The 19,032-nt window shown below is 47.4% G+C and overlaps 1 protein-coding gene across 1 annotated transcript in view; it reads right to left on the bottom strand.

Moving 5' to 3' along the window:
- Positions 1-10,023: 10,023 nt before the first annotated feature.
- LOC105191319 (hemicentin-2) overlaps positions 10,024-19,032 on the bottom strand; it is a 106,691-nt gene continuing 97,682 nt past the window's right edge. Inside the window, exons 10-12 of the mRNA XM_011154631.2 lie at positions 15,277-15,525; positions 12,989-13,269; positions 10,024-11,903 (exon numbers count right to left, since the gene is read on the bottom strand). Of these exons, the coding sequence (XP_011152933.2) occupies positions 11,760-11,903; positions 12,989-13,269; positions 15,277-15,525 (674 nt within the window). The 3' untranslated portion in view covers positions 10,024-11,759. The remainder of the gene's footprint in view (positions 11,904-12,988; positions 13,270-15,276; positions 15,526-19,032) is intronic.

The following is a 19,032-nucleotide window of genomic DNA, read 5'->3' on the forward strand; positions in this document are numbered from 1 at the left end:
CTCTCTCTCTCTTCATACCTCGTCACACGAAAGTTGGTTGAATTTTCGCGAGACTTTTCCACCTCTGTCTCATTCTTTCCGCTAGATTTTCCTTCTCTCCTGCTCTCCCCTTTTCCTTTTTTCCTCTTTTTTACGCGGATTTCCGCCGATACGCGAAGGAGGCGGAACCCTCCCGTTGCTCGCCCGCCACGGCGTTGCTACTCGACGGGAAAGGTCGACACTCGTCGCTGCATTTCCTCGCATTTAAATGGCCGGGGGTATAAATATGCAACGGCGCTCGGAAATTTTATGCGGACTGCACCGGCGGCCACGGCTGTTTTCGACCCAATTTTCGAGATTGATTCGAGGCAATTTCGCCGTCGATTCTCGTGCGACACAGCATCCGATCGCGACGCCCGGGCGAGGGGCGGAGGGGAAACTCGTGCGCCCGTCGGCTGTACACGTCTCGCGCGAGAGAACTGGTCGATCCGCTCGCGTCGCGATCGTACGCGTTAATAAACGGCGGGTGGTTCGGTAAAACTTTAAATTAAACGCCTTAGACGTTAGACTTCATTCCGGTACGGACCGCTTTCTAAACGCGCGGGTCGTTCTAACATATTCAGCCCTATGATGAGATACGTCGGCTGCGCTGTAATCAAGCGACGTATCTCTCGCGTGGAGCATTTCGGTGCAATCCATTATAACCGGCATAAATTATTTAACTCAATGCATATAAATTACTTCGATGTAGTCTCTTTAATCATCCGCGGTTTGCTAAAACCGGCAGTGGGGTTCTCGCGCTTAACGAACTTTGCACCTTCGCAGCGTGCGAGTGCGAGCGCGAGCGCGAACGCTCTCTCTCTCACTCTCTCTCTCTCTCTCTCTCTCTCCTCCGGTTACGAAGACACGAGCGATTCGGGGTAAACGCTCGAAGATTAAGGGGACTGGAGGGTCAGATTGTTGAAAAATCGTGCTTGTTTTTGGTATTATTTTGTGACGAACTGAATAAATGTGCAAGAATAAAAATTTTAGATATAGTTATACAACATATGAAGAGTAGAGAAATTTTGTTTATTAACAAATACCGTATAAATATACGATATAGCTGAAATATACTTTCCTTTTTTCTTCAAGTTATCGTTTTTGCAGTAATATCTCGGCTCTCGGTGGTCCGATCAGAGCGAATTTTAGCTAGAAATCTCGAGGAGGCTTATCATTATCCGGTGAACCACCAGACAAAAAGAATCAAACAAAATGAACAAAATGGCAGCTGTTATTAGGAAAAAATTCAAATTTTTCAGTTCTTTTGCAATAAAAAAATTAATATCTCGAAATGAAATATTTTGACGGAGTTGTCCATGGTTCACCTGAGAGCCGCATGAACAAATATTATTGCTTTAAAATTTCAAATCGATACGAAGCTCAGTTTCGGAGAAATCACTGCAAAAAGTTGGACAATAAAATTTCGAGGAAAACGCGTTTAAAATTTAAGTGGACGTATATTTATATGAGTACTTGTTTAAAAACAAAATTTTTCTATTTTTCATATGTTATATGAATATATCTAAAATTTTCATTCTTGCACGTTTATTCAGTTCGTCCGAAAATCATGATCAAAAACAAGCACGATTTTTCAGTAATCTGACCGTCCAGTCAGGATGTTAGCCGAATTTCTAACTGTCGTATTCTTCTTTTGACAATGCCTCGCGACGCTTCCGGGAATTTGCGCTCGCAAATTCGGCACGCGTTTCAAGAAGCGACATATCGATACATAATTACCCGCTCCCGCGGATCAATGCGAGCCACGTTGACACGCCTGTGCCGTGGCCGAGTATACCGTCTCCCCGGCGGCTCCGTTTCAACTTTCAATGGAACTAGAAATAGATATAGGAGTAATAGCCGGAACTGCTTGTGTGCTTTCGCGGTAGGACAATTACGTGGAAGTATGTATGCGCGAATCGTGTCACAGTGAGCCGCTTATAGCCTCCTCAATCTCGTATGCGCGAAGATATGCGTGGTCGATTCCGCTTTCAAGAAATCGTTCGCCAGGTCGGTCACGTAATTTGCCAAAAAATGGCGCGGGCCTCGAAGGCTCATCGAAGGATCGGTGAGAAAATATATCGATCGCACCGGCCGATTAACGGAACAGCGCGTTACGTGACTCGTTTGCCCGAGGTGTATCCCTCGCCAGTATCAACAGAGTCGTATGCAGGACACGTAAAATTATCAGGTAGGATAGATCAGCGGCGAATCTTAGGTGCAACCAGCAGTAGAAATTGATTAAATCACCTGCCTCGAAATGCCGAGGGGTCTCGTTAAGGAATTACGCCCGGGAACGTCCGTCGACTTTCTAAGATATGATATATCGCGTGCTGTAAAAGACGACGTATACTTTCCACGGCGGCCACACGTAGCTCGTTCGCGCGCTCGTTGACGAGCTTCGAAAGTCGTTGGTTATGAAGAGAAAGGGAACGCGCGAGACGTGGGGAAAAAGAAGCGTACCGATACTGGGAAGTCGTTACTCGCGTTGGAAGTGGCAGAAAGGGGCGCCAAGTATTTGGCAGCAGTCAAAGTTCTCCATAGCTGAGCGTTACTCACGACGAAATTTATCCTCGCCTCATTTACTATCTCGTCACGCCGCACCGTAGCACTTGACAAAATGTAAATCCGCATCGAGCAGGTGGCGACGGCTCGCTTAAGGGTATAAAGCATGGACTCCGTGTGTACACGCTCTACATATACATGGCGGATTACAGTCGCGGAACGACGTTGGCCTCGCCGTTGTTACCGCAGATTGCTACGATGCGAATGACAGTGCTTAACTTTTCGTTCGCGAAGAAACTTCAATCTAAACTTTCCCCGGCAACGTCGTACAGCGACGACGACAGCAACGACGACGACGGCGACGACGACGACGACGACGACGACGACGACGACGACGACGACGACGGTCCGAGTTCTTTCGCTCATAAACCTAGCGGCCGTTCTCTCTCCCGTTTGACTCGCATGACATTTTTGTCGCTCGGGATTTCCCGACGTTAGTCTACCCGGACGATTCTTCCTGCGTTGCTCCGGTAGTTTACCGCAACTTCGGACATCACTTCAACCTCGCTTCGAGGATGCACGAAGTGTTCGCCGGGAGAAAAAAGGGGATCGTCGACTGCTCGGAGCACCGGTACTACATCCAGAATGAGTTCTGGACAACGGCGGCGCCAAGATGGATCGTAAAAAATGATCGTCGACGCTCGTAAAAAGGAAATCTCGCGCGCGAGAAGCTACGTCCAATCGGGGCGCGTGCAGCGAATCCCGTCTTTAAGTGGTATTTCGTCCAACCCGCCGGTAACTTTATACGACCGACTATCGAAGAAACGTATGCAACCGTGACCGAATCCGCATATCGCACGCAGTCGTACGTTTTTCGTGCGCAAGCTGCGAATACCGAGTCGCGATAATGCGATAAAGGAACATACCGTCGGCGTCGTCCTCGTTGTCATCACAGATCGCGAACGTTTGCTCTATCAGATTCGCCGTGGCTATGTGAGCACACGCGCACGCTCGATCTCACGTCACGTAAAATAGCAGCATGCCGTCTGCTCGTGAAGCGATAACAATTTACATTGTTATCATCCCCGAGCGAAAGAGAGAAATAGGGGGGGGGGGGAGAGAGAGAGAGAGAGAGAGAGAGAGAGAGAGAGAGAAAAGATTGAGATGGAAACTCTTCATATCCGAAAACTTCCGTCAATTCCGTTTGCCGGACAATCCAGAGTCCAAAGTGATTTGCTTCAACTCAAGAAATCTAAACACTCTAGGAGCGCTTATGGTAGGTTGGGAATATTCTCCATTCTCTGAGTACACATTCGCGCTCGTAGTCGATGCAGAGCACAGCTGATAGTAAGCGCGCATTTCATGCGCGTTCGTTATGGAAATTATTAAATTGATTCCGCCAGTGTCGCGTATATGTGCGCTCGCTTGTTTAAATAGATAATTACACATAACCAGAAATCCCGCACATACACTCGCGCGCGTGCGGATGTGAAACGCTTGAGAGTATTCGATGTGCGGTAACCGAAAATGGGTACCTCTACGGCAGGAGAGTCATTGACAGCGCAATAACTCGTGATTGATGTGATCCTACGACAAGGTTGCATTTCGCCGATTGACCGTCGTTGTGTGCGCGATGTCGGTTATAGATAGGCAGGGAGGACGGGGGCTTATCGTGGTCCTAAATCCAGGCCATGGGGTTATGCCCCTTAAATCCGAGTCAGGCCGACTGCCAAGAATACTTGGAGAAATTTATTGGTCCGAGAATCAAGGGAGCAATAACGCTCGCCGGGATCGGAGCTACGTTTCTCGATATATCCTTAACGGTAATACCTGTTTGTGCCTGAAATACTCGACTAACGCGGATTTAACGTTATCGCGAGCGACGTGGGTCCGTGGGGATTTAATCAACACGATACGCCCCGCTCAGGATCCTCAGGAGTATTTTATTAACGTTCTCGTGGAGCGATACGTCGCGTATTGCTAACAACTTGCACCCGCGACTTCACTTTTCCTCGGTTACTCCGGATATATCTCTGTATCCTCAATGTATCATCAAAGAGTCCGTATAAAGGGTGTCCCAAAATTCACGCAAGAAGTAATTTTTGATAGAAAACACAGGTTTATAATTAAAAATTGTAAATTTTTTATTGATTCATAAAGTATACAGTATAGGGTTATGTATGGTATAGCATATCGGGTAAATGGCCTCCACGGCTTTGCTGGCACATATGCACTCTTTTGTTGAAATTTTCCATGACCGTTTTGCATAAATGTGGCTGAATTTCGTTGATACAGCGCTCAATTTCCTCCCTCAAGGCGTGGGTGGTCGTGGGCTTGTTGGCATAAATCTTAGACTTCAAAACATCCCAAAGAAAAAAGTCCAACGGTGTTAAATCGCATGATCTGAGCGGCCTGATCTGATCACCAAAATGGGAAATTACACGACCAGGAAATGACTAATGCAGTAATTGAATTGTTTCTCGGGCTGTATGGCATGTGGCACCGTCTTGTCATCCATATCTTTTGGGCACAAAATTTAGACACAATTTAGGCACAAAAAACTGGATTATCATGTCGCGGTAGCGAGCACCATTAACTGTTATTGCCTGACCAGCCGCATTTTCTTCCGAAGAATGGTCCGATGATGCCTCCAGCCCAAAATCCGCACCAAACAGTGACACGTTGCACTGGATATGCATTTGTTTCTCAACAATCACTCGTGGATCATCTGAACCCCAAATGCGACAATTTCGTCGATTAACCAAACCATCAAGTTGGAAATGAGCCTCATCGCTGAAGATGATTTTGTTCGAAAAATCGGCATCCACTTGTTGTTGTTCCATAATCCACTCAACGAACTCTCTTCGCTGTGCGTGGTCAGTTTAAAAACCCTAAACTGTCAGTTGTCACGCTGTCTTTTTTTATCGTTGGCAACACTTTACCGCACAAACGGCGCAAAATTCCAATTTTGCGTGAATTTTGGGACACCTTTCATATTGGATATATCGTTTAGTTCTTAGCTTTCTTTCTCCAGCTTGCTTGTTCCAACTGTTTGTTACGGCCGATATTCTACGAGACTTTTATTCCTTCGTACAAGTCTTTCGAAGAACAAGGAGGAAGCTCACCTGTCCTCCTCTTCTCTTTCCTTTCGCGTTGTTCGCGAATTTCTTTTGATAAAATAATACTTACCCTTTTATCTTACACTTCCACTTACCAATCCACCTTGCAATTTCAACCTTATCATCATCGTGTAATGTGTACATACGGTATGTCGAGGGCTGGAGCAAGCGTGAAAATGATTGCGCAAGAGGAAAACAAAACTGACGCTTCGATAGAAACGAGAGTGCTCAGCGTGTGTAGGTGATCGTACGTGTGTATGCGCATGTTTGTCAATTTGTTCTCATGACGCATACACGTCACGTAAAAAGAGGATTGAGGGATTATGAATACGCGGATGATGAAAATTCGTGAATAGCAACGAAAACCGTATGACTCTCGTTGATGGATTTTGCACGACGGTGCTAGCTAGCGGATGAAAATGCGTACGTCCATACGTATAATCGATTCTTCTCGTAACGCGCGGCGTGCGCTCGCGACGATCGATGTGGTCTCCCTCAAATATTTACAGCGATTCTGGATCATTCAGCGATTACGAGCGTTCGCGCCGCCACTTTGCAGCGATCAATCCATAATAATTTACATGGCGCCCCGGAAATCAAACTCTGGCGATTAGCTTCGTTAATGATTGCGGCACGTCGAGATAATCGACGGGCGATGAATAATTTAATCGGCTATGGCTTCGCGCTACTGCACTTAGGTCACGACTCGACCGTGACTAGTGTATAGTGTCGTATTAAAGTGCATGCGCCTTAATTTTAAACTCGTCTGTACTCGTCTAAACTCGAGTCTGACTCGAACAAAATACAATATGCAGCTGCCTCTTGGCTTACTTTCAGTCGCAAATTCCTCAACTCGTTCGAAACAAACGTCTTTCTTTTTTCTTTCTTGCCCTTTTTTCCTCTTTCTCTTTCTGTCTTTCTCATTTTCTTCTTTTTTCTTCCTTCACGAGAAACACGAACCGGCGGCGTTATTTCGGCTGAGTCTCGGTGAGTTTCATTCTAACGGGGGATTTTAATTCGCGGATTGCTCACGTAGAGTCGAATGTTGAAAAGTTCAGGAGAGAAGCGCGTCGTCCAATTAAATTTGCACTAAGAAAAAGAGTCGACTCTCTAAATTAGTCAAAGGATGTGTACACAAAAGAGAGCCCAGGGAGAATCTGGAACACGCTGTGTGTATGATTAACGACGTTACTTACCTTATATTGCGCGCGCAAATTTATTTACTAATATTTACTTTTTCGCTACGGCTCTCTGATGTTGTTTGCCGTGAAGATATTATATCTTGCATCATGGTCTATCACGAGACCGGCGCAGAATTTGCGCCAGTGCTCGTTAACACAAAGCCAATGCCTCGCGACGTTAAGTTTCAAACGTAATTTTGTCGCATTCGTCGTCGAGCGTACGTCATTAGCTTGACGAACAGTGTCAACGGCGACAAAGCTAAGCATGCGACGGCGGAGAATTACTGCGTTTTCAAAGCAATCACGTTGTCTCGCAGCGGAGATGCTCGTCCCATTTTCACAAATTAGTCGGTCACGATTGTCGCTTAACGATAGCGCTCGCTCCTGCGCGCGCGTGCTCCTTTTTTCTTCTTGTTACGCTGTCATTTAAGCCCTGATATACTTTTGTTTCTTCTCCGTCCTGCTCTCTCGAAGAGCAGAGGGAAGACGATTCGGCGCACGTTATTCGAGCGCGACGTTATTACAAACTTGCGCTAATAGCGCTAACCGCAACTGTAAAGCCGAAGCAAGTATCGCCAACAAAGATCCCGCGGAGCGTAATCGAGGATTAACGCTTATAACCGTTGGCCGCGAATCGATGAAAGTACAGGGCCTAAAATAACGTCCCGCTCCACGTGGATTTAATGGGCGGTTGATGCCGTAAGTGCAGCTCTCGTTTCGCGATGTTATAGCCATAGCACGAACTCGTCAATTATTTCGCGAATGTACGCTCCCTCGATAACCGCGCGCGCGCGCGCGCGCGTACCGAACTATTTTGCATATTCCCACACCTCCCCTCCCCACCCCCCGACGTGTATCTCCAAAGAAGAGAACTCGCCGGCTCTCGCGCGCGCGCGCGCGCAACTGATAAAGCCACTTGTCCTTTTCTTTTTGCTCCTCCGCCTTAGGTTTCTTCTTCTTCGTTCGTGTTCCTTCGTTCGCGTTTCACCGACGAGAGATCATTATTTGCGGCGATAGAGCGCAGAGCCGATAAGCTCGCGCATTCATAGTCTCCCGAAACCGGTTAAGTTTTTCCGAAACGATGCCGACCGAACGGCATCGTTTTGAGTATGCGCCCGCGAAAGTATGTCGGAAGATTCTCCCTCTTGGCGAACCAATCCTGCCCCTGCCCCGACTTGCGATCTTCCGGTAGTTTTGCGACAGTGCGGTAACTCGATCTTTTTCAGCCATTTCGCGTGGCTCACTGATAACTTGCTCCTTTTTCCTCTCTTTCCCTCTCATTTTCTCGCTGCTACTTAGCTCGAAAACATTGTGAACGCCGGTATTTTTGGACGTCCTCTCGGGAGGGAAATGGAATGGAACGAAAGCGTATTGCGAGCGGCGAGCGAATTTTGTATTCGTTAATTGTTCTTAACGTTTAGGAGGATAATATATATGTGTGCGTGTGTGTGTGTGTGTGTGTGTTAAGAATAATTTACGAGTATACCATATAATATATCTTCCATTCCGATATTCCTTCAGAGAGAGAACTCTCTGAAGATTGAGGAAAGCAAACGGCGAGCTCGACGATCCTCTATTAGAGGACTTTTGGACTTTGCATACTTTCGCTGTATGTAGCTACGTACCTGTTTCAAACTTGGCCGACGGAATCTTCGGCAGTGAGGGAAACGGGGTCGGCCAGAAGAGGTAACCGTGGAATCGTTTCGCGGGATTATCGTGCTGGACTTACCGCCGGAAATGATTTCCGCGGCTAATTGAGCGTGCTCGACTGCCTCGCGGCTCGATTACTTCTCAAACTTAGCGTGTCGTAGCGACACGTTTTCCTCTCGCGAGAATCGTGGCGGAAATTTACCGCCGGCCGGCTCTATTGAAAATTCTCGCGAGTCCCGCCATTTTGCCTTCGTGATGGCCCATCGGTGGTGAATAAGTTGCAAATACCGGAGCCAAACGGCAGATCCCATTAGATCTTAATTTTCTGACCACGAAGCAGACAGCATCGATATTGTCTCAGTTTGTTGTTTCAGTTGGCACTCCACTTTATTACAAGCAAAGATTTACCTAAGTTGGTGAAACTTTCTCTCTTTCTCTCTCTCTCTCTCTCTCTCTCTCTCTCTCTCTTTCCCCCAACAGAATCGTGTCGATTCCTTTCCTCGTTCCTTTTATTCATCCAACGATAACGAGATAACGACGATGCTGTCGATGCAAAAATCACGAGAAATAATTCGAACTTGTAGCCCTGTAAAATAGAAAGCCAAATATTGCGCTAAAAAGCGATTATTTCGCGGAGCTAGACGTATTAAAATTTTGGTATCTTTTATTTTCGCGAGTTTTACATCAATGAAATAATGCCGAACATCGTTCGGCAGGCGTAAGAGATACAAAGACCGAGTTTACATACTTCGCGAGAGCAGACGAAAGAAAGAAACGCGTCCCCCCCCGTTGTAGCCTTGCGATAATTTGGATTGCGATTCAATCGGAGCATTAGTCGACTGGATATCATGAGGTACGATCATTGACCGTTCCATCTGCAGGTATTGCGATATCATTCGATTATGATGCTTGGGTGAATCGTAATTATGTTCTCTACATTCGCAGCTGGAGTGGGTGACAGTCTGACGAGGGATAGCTACGACGGGGCGTTAGGAGCGGAATAGGTCGTCTTAACAGCCCTGGAGACACGGATGGCACATAGAATAATAGGTTACTCCGGCAACGTGGGTTAGTCCCTGTTAGCAAGACCGAGAATGCACAATGTATGCAAACACTGTAGCGGCCCCGTATTCTCCCGAAATGCTCGAATTACTGTTCTTCGTCCAATAGGATGCTCGCCTAGCTGTCAGGGTGCTTTTGCAGCTCTCTTCGAAGCTAATGGAGAGACGCGACGATCTGTTTTCCTTAAAGCACTTCAGCCATCTCGCGGCGCGTTTATCTCGGGGAAATGGCGCGATACGTCTCGCCGGTCGCAATTTTCTTTTTGCGAAATATATCGTCTCCCCTGACGGCGCGATGTCGACGCGTCTCGGCGTACCGAGGCCGACACTGAATGTTGGCATTTTCTGCCGTTATTAAACGCCCGCCATTTCCCGTAATTACTCGCTCGCTCGTCGCTGTGTCAAAAGTGCGCGATACTCACCTTGGCGGGAGGATGCAAATGTAGCGCAAATGTAGAAGAAGAACTGTTGTTATTATATATTTTCGGGAAGCCGTGAAGGATCGAAGGTTTCTCGCAGTCGCTTTACTTTAGTTTAAGCGGAGAATAATTGAGCTGTACTTGACTGTAGTTGTGTACACGACGTGTAAGCGACGTAAATCGAATCGTATTATGTCGGGCGTTAAGTACGCGTCGCACTCGCACAGCGAGTGCGGCGCTCGTGCCGCGTTCTCACGTAGCGAGATTTCTTTCCTGTTAAAAGTGGAGAGAGAGAGTACGGGGGATATAACGCAACGCGAGTACACACGTTGCGCGAATAAATTCTCGTCTCACGTACCGCAGGAATTTCGTACCTCCTCGTATCGCACCGTCTCACGATTCTTAATGGGAGAGGGGCATGGAAGGGTCAAGTGGACAACGACAAGCGAATGAGCTCGTTTGTGTAAAACAGATGAAACGTATTCTCTTTATTCGTATTCGTATGCCATCGAGCTTTTTTTATCTTACGTCGATCGGACATATCTCGACTTAACGTGTAACGGATTGAAATTCGGACATTAGTGACTATAACTCTAGGACCAGGCTCGTGTCTATTTACAATAGATCTTTGTACAAAAACTAGTTTCATATATAAACAGTAAAACCCACGTCCGTGTGCCGCGTCGGCTGATCGGGAACGAAGACGTCGCTCCTTTTAAGGGGAGAGGATCCTCTCGAGTTTCGGCGAAAAGCCTCCCTCGAACGAATAACGCTTTTTCTCTCGGGTCGTTATAAAAAATTTTGCGTACGAAAAACATGAGCAGTGATGAGCTTCGAATACGATCACATTAATATCGTTAGTATTTCGAGGATAAGGCCGGACAAGCTACGTTCGCGAAAACATGCACACACGCACATACGCACACACACGCGCACACGCATTCCTCTCCTCTCTGCTCTCCTCTCTTCTGTTCCGTGTTCTCTCTCGCAGGAGACTGCGAGAGTAGTAGTCCGACTCGAAAGTAGTTTGTAGATTGTAAAAGTTCCAAAAGAATTTCCGCGTGAGGTCCGTAAAAAAGACATTCTGCGCGCGACTCTCGCGAGTAATCGGGAGTATGAATAAAGTATAAAGCGCCGTTGTGAGATATCCTTCAGCCCGCACGCGCGCGCGCGCGCTTCGATCCAGCCTCATCTCTCTCGTTATTGACATTAACTACTTAGGGGTTAGACTCTTTTGTACGTACGATATACCACTTATATCTCAGTAATGTCAGTAAAGAAATATCTCCGGACGTGTACGGGGCTTCTTCTCTAAGACTCGCTCTAACGACGTTTATTTCGTCTCTCCTGCGAAATTATGTACGAAAACATGCCCACTCCCCGGCGACGGCGAGATCGGTGTAACGTAATATCGAGGAGAGACCGCGTTCCCGTCAATACGATCCGGAACACTCCAACCAGCCTCTACGGTTTTGTACAGTAAACGTTAAGTTAAGTATTTCTCTCTCTTTCTATCGAAAACGTACACACCACACACACACTCTCTTCCTCTCTCTCTCTTTCTCTCTCTCTCTCTCTCTCTCTCTCTCTCTCTCTCTCTCTTATACCAACTATTGGGAAGATGCCACGTTAGACCTCGCAATCGCGTCTCAGGAATCCACGGGTCTCTCTCGTTCTCTCTGCAACGCTTCTCACCGGCCGCGCGGGTTCGTTACATTTACGCTTGTAAATATAATCGTCGGCGACGGCGACAGCGGCGTCTCAGAAGCTCTCACGGGGGTTGATCCCGCGGGGAGTCCTTCGAGCTTATATACAACTCTCTTGTATCCGATTAGAGCGTGTCACCACTTCCGGCTGATGGAATTTGCCTTGCGCCGAGACCGATGACGAGACGGGCCTCTGCGGCATCGACGAGAGCCCTTTGCTCGTCCTTTGAAGGCTATAATATATCTGAAAGCATAAAAATACCACGCCCCGATGTTTCACCAGACTCGTCGGGTTGTTAGCCACCGTTGGGATCTGCGTCGCTGCGAGTCGAGTAATATTTATTTTGACAAACGAGGACTATACGTTCCAATTACTTAGACGCTCAAGTGGAGGGGCGGAGTTCTCTCGCTCCCTCGCTCATGTGTACCGTTTAATATTTTTTAACGTACACTGTGACGGACTCTGTTTATGAAACTTTTTGCAAATCATTTTTTAATAAACAAAGAGCGACGGCTGAAACCTTTTGAAAGTTACTCAGAAGAGTAACCTTTTTTATGATACAAGTCGAGATCAAGGTCACAGGAGGTGGGCCCTCCAATACGTTAAAGGTTCACCAAACAGGCTTCCGAGATAAAGGTTTCAAGAAGTTGGCTCGCAGCACGTAACAGCGCGCGTCATGGTGCGATTAACTTCTGACGGAGGAGAGCGCAAGTCGTACACGAGACGAGTAATGTGCATCAGGGCTGGGCTCGTCGAATTATCGAGAAAACTTGGACGTAATTAAACTTACGAAAGTGCAGACAACTCAAAGGTCTGCTCAAACCGGAAAAGTTAAAGTGGGGGACTGCCGCATATCGAGGCAAACGTTCCTCTTCTCGTCTGACTTTCCATCGCACCGCGCGCGCGCGCGCGCGCGCGCGGTCGAAGCTCCTAATATTTAAAACAACCCCACTGATTTAACGGCGCGAAAGTTAGAAGGGGCCGGTATTACGACGACGAAAACGGAGGTCGAGTCGGGGGTCAAGAATGCAGTGGCTGGTCGAGACGCTATTAATGAATGACGTAATTTCGTCTACTCTTTCCTTTTCTTTCTCTCTTCCTTCCCTCTCGCTTCCAACTTTGATTATTCACGGGCGAAAGCTACTAATGGAGAGAATCAAACAAATGCCATTGGAAAGTCGAACAGGTTACTGATTTTCCTACCGACGTATCACGATAAAGTCCTGATTTTATTGAATTTAATTCATGGATCCAGTGGCGAGGCTGAGAGAAAGGATCGGAAAGATCTGCGCGTCGCAGGTCGCAACATCTCGGCAGAATCCACTTACGTTTTGGTTGTTACGCTGATTGTACGCGTCCATTGCCATCTGCTTGAAATCCGCCATCGTGGGCGGATGATTGTAGGTGCTCTGCTGAGACACATGATTCTGTGGGTAATTGATGGTAGGCGTTGGCAGGCAGTCAGTGAGCATCGGATCCGACGGCAGGTCCAGACCGTGCTGAACGATCGGCCTTTTCTCCGGCGAGGCGTCCTCGTCGCTGGCGCGGTCTTTCTTCCGTCGTTGCGGCGGTGTCTTGTAGACGGGGGTGTACGTTAGGGGTCTTCTTTCTGCGAGCAGATTTCAAGAAGCCATGCATAGTCGGACGACTAAGCCGCTTAGTCGATTGTATCGAGGCAAAGCCGGTCATTTTATAAATGCTACCCTGTCTCGCGCGAGTGCGGCAAACATTAAGTCCCGTGTCCGACTTGCACCGTATCGTATCGTGTTTTTCATTACGACGCGAAAAAAGAGACTCGCGTCGCGAGGGTAGACTCGTTCTCGATCTCGCGAGACTCTCCCACTTGCGAAAATTGCGAAATCCATGCCAAGTGTTTCTCGAGATTTTCAAATATCAACGATCTACCTTCGTAGCCCGACATTATTATTATTATAATTATTATTAGTAATAATAATAATATATTATTTCGCACGACTCGCCCGCCGACGTAGGTATTATTTCATATTAATAACGCAAATGGAAACGTGTTTTCGTGGAAAAGGTAACATCGCGCTCAAATGAATTTAAATGAGAAGTTTGTTTCATGGACTTGCTTGTTACGAGCACGATAGCTAACGTGCTTGTTATTACTCCCGCCGCCGCTCGGAAAATGATATCAGATTAGAGTTTTATTATATTCGCGTTCACGCGCAGATTTCAAGCGCGCATTATGTGTTATTTCAGCGGCACATTCCCGCTGCGTCTGCGACTTTTTGCGCGAGTCTTAATTCGTCGTAGTTACGTAATTTAATTAAGCAAAAGCCTCATCGAATTATTACCGTTCGCCGCTACATCGACGCTTTAACGCACACTTTAGAACGAAACAAGGCTTCGACAGAACGAATGAGACCGGCCATCGGTAGGACGTGAATCCTATCGATAATTTAATTACACCACACGTTTATGTAGATTAAAGCGCGCGGCTTTGATGTATCTTGCAAAAGATCGATACGCATTGTAATATCCATATAGAGCCGGGAAAATATTCAACATATCTAAATAGACAGACGAAAGTTAGGATTGAGCAACGACAGAGCTAAAGTCGGTTTAATATGGAACACGTCAACGCGCCATCGCTCAAATCCCTACATTATTTATAAGCCTCTCCCAAAGTATAAGGGAGAGAGAGAGAGAGAGAGAGAGAGAACTGCGGTGACCAATCTTTTTGAATAAACCTTTCATGGTACACATATATAACTCACATACATACATATATACATATATATGTATATATATATATATATATACAGGGTGTCCGGAATGTGATCATTAATATTTTGTGTACTGGTAGATTGGGTGTAGCCGAGAAGAAAAGTCATGTACCATAATGTCAAATTGGCAATAGTTATCGAATTATTAGTTGAAACATGTGAGCCAATGAGCGCGTAGTGAGCGCTGGGTGGCCGCCTCTTGTTGCTTACGGTTGCCTCTCGCCGCGCGAGGTAAGCCATCTTCTTATACACAGAGCCCGTCCTGTCGCTTTCTCGTGCGCTCATTCGTTTACACATTTTAATTAATTACGGAATAAATATTGAAAAAATTGTAAAATGGCACAGGACTTTTTTAATTGTTTTAACGAGTTCTACCAGTACACAAAATATTAATGATCACATTCCGGACACCCTGTATATATAACTCACAATTTCATTATTTTTTGCGTTAGTTCCGGAATAGAGACCACGATCATATTTATTTCACCCGCTGTACGATACAGTATTCAACGAACCGCGAACCGCGAACAAAAGTTTTATTTTACTCAACATTAATCAAGTACAAAGTAAAATATATAATTGGGCGTATTTTCACCTCTCATTACGAGCGTGTCGTTACTTCGTGAAAAATCTCGTAAAACCTTTTCTCACTCGGAAATTCCGAGTGACACATCGAAAGGACAAAGATCGCGTTGTTTTTTCTAACTCTGTCTCTGTCGTTGAACCATTCACTGGTCTGTCCCGTGAAGTGGCGCGCGTGCGACGACCCAGCTAGATTCTCGTCGGCACGAAACAGAGCGAGCGAGTGTCGCGCGACTCCTTTTTTCCCCGACGATCGGAACATACTCGTACAGCGACGTACTCACCGTACTCGTTGGGTATGATGTCCGGATCGATGTCATCGACCGCCTGCTTGGTCTGAGGGTGCACCGGGGTGGTTGCACCTGCATTAGGCGGCTCGCACACGATGGGAGCGTGCTTTGGACTCCCGGGTCGGCCGGTGAAGTGCTTCCGGCAGAGCGCCACTACGATTACAGCTACGGCCAGGACCAAAAGGGTCGCCGTGGCTGCCAAGCCCAGCAACAACGGATTCAGCATCGATGCGTTGGTGTTGCCTGCCGCGACAGTCGATGCAAAATGCTCGATCAACTGGAACTTCTATCGATCATCCCGCGTACCCCTGCCCCGCGCCGCGCGACCCAACCCTTTTCCATCCCGATCCTGCATTCTGTCCAACGCGTGGTAGAAGTTCGCTCAGGTCGTAGTGTACGAAGCACTATAAGTAACTTCTCTCTCTCTCTCTCTCTCTCTCTCTCTCTCTCTCTCTCTCTCTCTCTCTCTCTCTCTCTCTCTCTCTATCTATCTCTCTCTCTCTCTCTCTCTCTCTCTCTCTCTCTCTCTCTCTCTCTCTCTCTCGCTCTCGCTCTTTTACGTCGAGTCGTTCTTTCGCTCGCTCACTCGCTCATTTTCTTTCTGTTTCTCTCTTTCACTTTCGAAGTCGTATCGACGAGAGAGAGGAAGAGAGAGAGAGAGAGAGAGAGAGAGGGGGGAGAGAGAGAGAGAGAGAGAGGCAGAGAGGAGGGGGAGGAAGGAAACGACTGCTTCTCCGTACTTTTCAATTACCCTCGGATTGTGTCGCGCCGTTCGTTGATTGGCTGCAAATTCGTGAACGGAATCCGGAACACGTAATAAATGTTTTATGCGTTCTCAGCTATTCTCTCCGTTGCAGCCAGCTATCGCTTCCGCGAGATATTTCCAGGAGCCGGCTGTTTTGCGTCTCGTCGTGGCCTTTTCCCTTTGTCTCGGTAAACGAAGGTATCAGAAAGGAGGCGACTCAATGTTTCTCTATTACCGACGCGTGACACATCGTTCCGCACAAAGAGTACGTACAACGGTAGATCGAAAAAGGATCATTGAACGGGCGCAGTACCTTGATATATATATATATATATATATATATATATATATATATATATTGCAAAGCGCTGCTCTGAAAGTGGCCTGATTGCAAGAGCTAAACCCCCTTTGTGATAACGCCGCGTTCACAGACTAGCGCGATCGTTAGAGCGTGAACAGCGCCGGGGAAAAATTGTAGCCGCTGCCCGACGTGATAATTTGTTGTGTCAACAAACTCAATCTTGCGTTTGGTTTGCTCTCGCACCGCGCGTCGCGGTCGGTCAATCCGATTAAAATATTTCTGCGGCTGCAACTCCCTCCGATTAATCCCGCGGAATATTGCGCGATGTCGACCGTCGTCTCCGAGACCGCGAGACTTTTTCTAACGACTATTAACGACGCATGAGCAGTTTTCCTTTCCCCTTTTATTTTTCTTTCTTTACCGATATTCCAAACGTTTCCCTGCGGTGACATGCAATTTTCGCGTTTTATCTAATCGCGTTTTCCTAATCCCGGGGAAGGGACCGATTCTTAACATTGCGACTTGCCTTCCGTACAACAAGATCGTACTACAATCATCTTCGCGCCGTAAATTTGCGTCCGTTCTGTCCGAACGAGCGAGATAACGTAGATAGCATTCCTCTGTGCATTGACTCTCCTCCCTCCCTCCCTCCCTCCCTCCGTCTGTCCCTGCTCTTTCTCCTTCCGCCACGACGGTCTCGGTGATCGTCGCGGGAACAAGCGCATCGATATCGAGCGCCCGGCTTAATAAGCAGGACAATAATTAACGGAGGTATGTCTATTATGGGGCTATTACAGTTCAACCCTTCTATATAAATGCGCCTCACCCCTCCTCCCCCCCCCCCTCCATCGCACCGGCGCAATATGCGTACGTCGCACACATACGAACACGCGCCTCTACCTTATCTAGTAGGGTTCTAGCCACGCGTTTTCTGCGTGTGTGAACGCACGTTTGTTCCCGCGTGCAAACACGCGTGTGGGGAGCACCTCCTCCCCGTGTTACGTTACGTACATGCGCACGCGTCACACACACACACATGCATACACATATTCATGTACGCACTTATGTACGTATATTTATATATAAATATGTATGTATCTCTCAGCGCGCAAGGAGAATATAATTACATCAATTAACGTACACCCTGCCGCGCGCATACACCCGTAAAACCGCCCCTACAAGGACGCCCGCGCGCGCTAAGTCCACACCTACCCCATCCCCGGCTTGTTATCACGAGCTCGACTCTCGCACCGCACCTAAATATAAACCGGTTCGTGTACGTGGGCGCGCTATGGCTGTCGGAGGCTGTGTCCCATTGACCCTGTGCAGCATCCACCACCACTCACCCTTCTATGCGCCGCGAGGATTTTGGCCGAGCGCTTTTTTTATTTTTTTCAAGCTCGCGTATCCTCGCGCTCTGTACAGCCGACTCCATTATTACGAATAAGTGATTTCCGTATATGTATAAAATTTGACTCGGCTCTCTCGGCCGCTCGGCTCGGCGGACGCGCGATATTCCGCCGTGCGGCGGACACGATGGAGTTATGTATGGTTAAAATTCGTTGATGTTTGGAACGTATAGTCGGAGGAAGTGCATTCGCTTGCGCGCGCGCGCGCGTCCACCATGTCGTCGCCGATGAAGATTCACGCGCGGAGGCGCGGAGGCGCATTGTAGCTTTTTCCGTGTAGCTGTGTAACAGTTATCTCGATAATAGCGAGTGCTGCGAGCGCGAGTTTCGCAGTTGCTGCCGCGTTAGCCACGGTAACTAAAGCTTAAGCGAGCGGTAATACCCGAAGCGACGAGCTTGCAGCTCGGTTAAAAACACGAAAAGGCGGCAGCGAGATGCGCCTTTTAAAGCTCGTTTAGCGCTGGAAAACCGACCGCGGCCCATTCAGGACCTCAAAGAAATGAAACGGTGTAAACGAGATCGCTCCTACGGTACAAGTGCGAGCTCTGCCTTTAGAGGCTTCGGCTTTATTGTTTGCAGTTGCAGCTGAAAGAGGTGACGTAAATACGTTCTCTTTCAACACGGTTACCCCAATATCGCAAATTATATCCGCGAGAATCGTCGATCCTCGAAGCGCCCGGCGCGTGAAAACGAATCGCGCGCTCGCGCGACTTTCCGTCGCTTAATGAACGTCGTTTTCGTCGTTTCATCGTCGCATCGCATTGTGCCGGCAATCTCAAGAGTCCGACTAATCAGAGTTGTTCGCGGCGAACTGTAACCGAGCTCCCGTTGATTTGGAATAAATAACAAATGCTTTTAACAGCGACGAGTAAGGTAATAGCGCAAATTGCAAATTTTTAACGATTCCGTCACGAGTCAGACTCGTCGCCGGACGTGTCATTTATGTGAGCGCAGCGCGATTTCTCTTTTGCCGGAAATGCATGGTGAATTTCATGGAAACGACTATACAAGCGTGTATCGCAACAAACGTACTGCTCGCACACGCAGATCTATGATACGTGCGCAGGTCGTTAGAGAGATTTAAACATATTTCACGTGTATGATTATTACGCTCTGAAATCATTTGTTCCCGAAAGTAATTTTGCAATGAGATTACACGTAAAGGGAAATGGCATATGTTGTGCATCCGCTCGGTAAATTAATGCTTCTGTTAGAGCGAATTCTATTTTCTGTGTATTACGTTCGGTTTAACGGCCGTACTCTCGTGAATATTGCGCGCCGCAAATACGAAGCGA

Source organism: Harpegnathos saltator, unplaced genomic scaffold (genome assembly GCF_003227715.2).
Source record: "Harpegnathos saltator strain DR-91 unplaced genomic scaffold, Hsal_v8.6 scaffold285, whole genome shotgun sequence".
NCBI classification, from domain to species: Eukaryota; Metazoa; Arthropoda; class Insecta; order Hymenoptera; family Formicidae; genus Harpegnathos; species Harpegnathos saltator.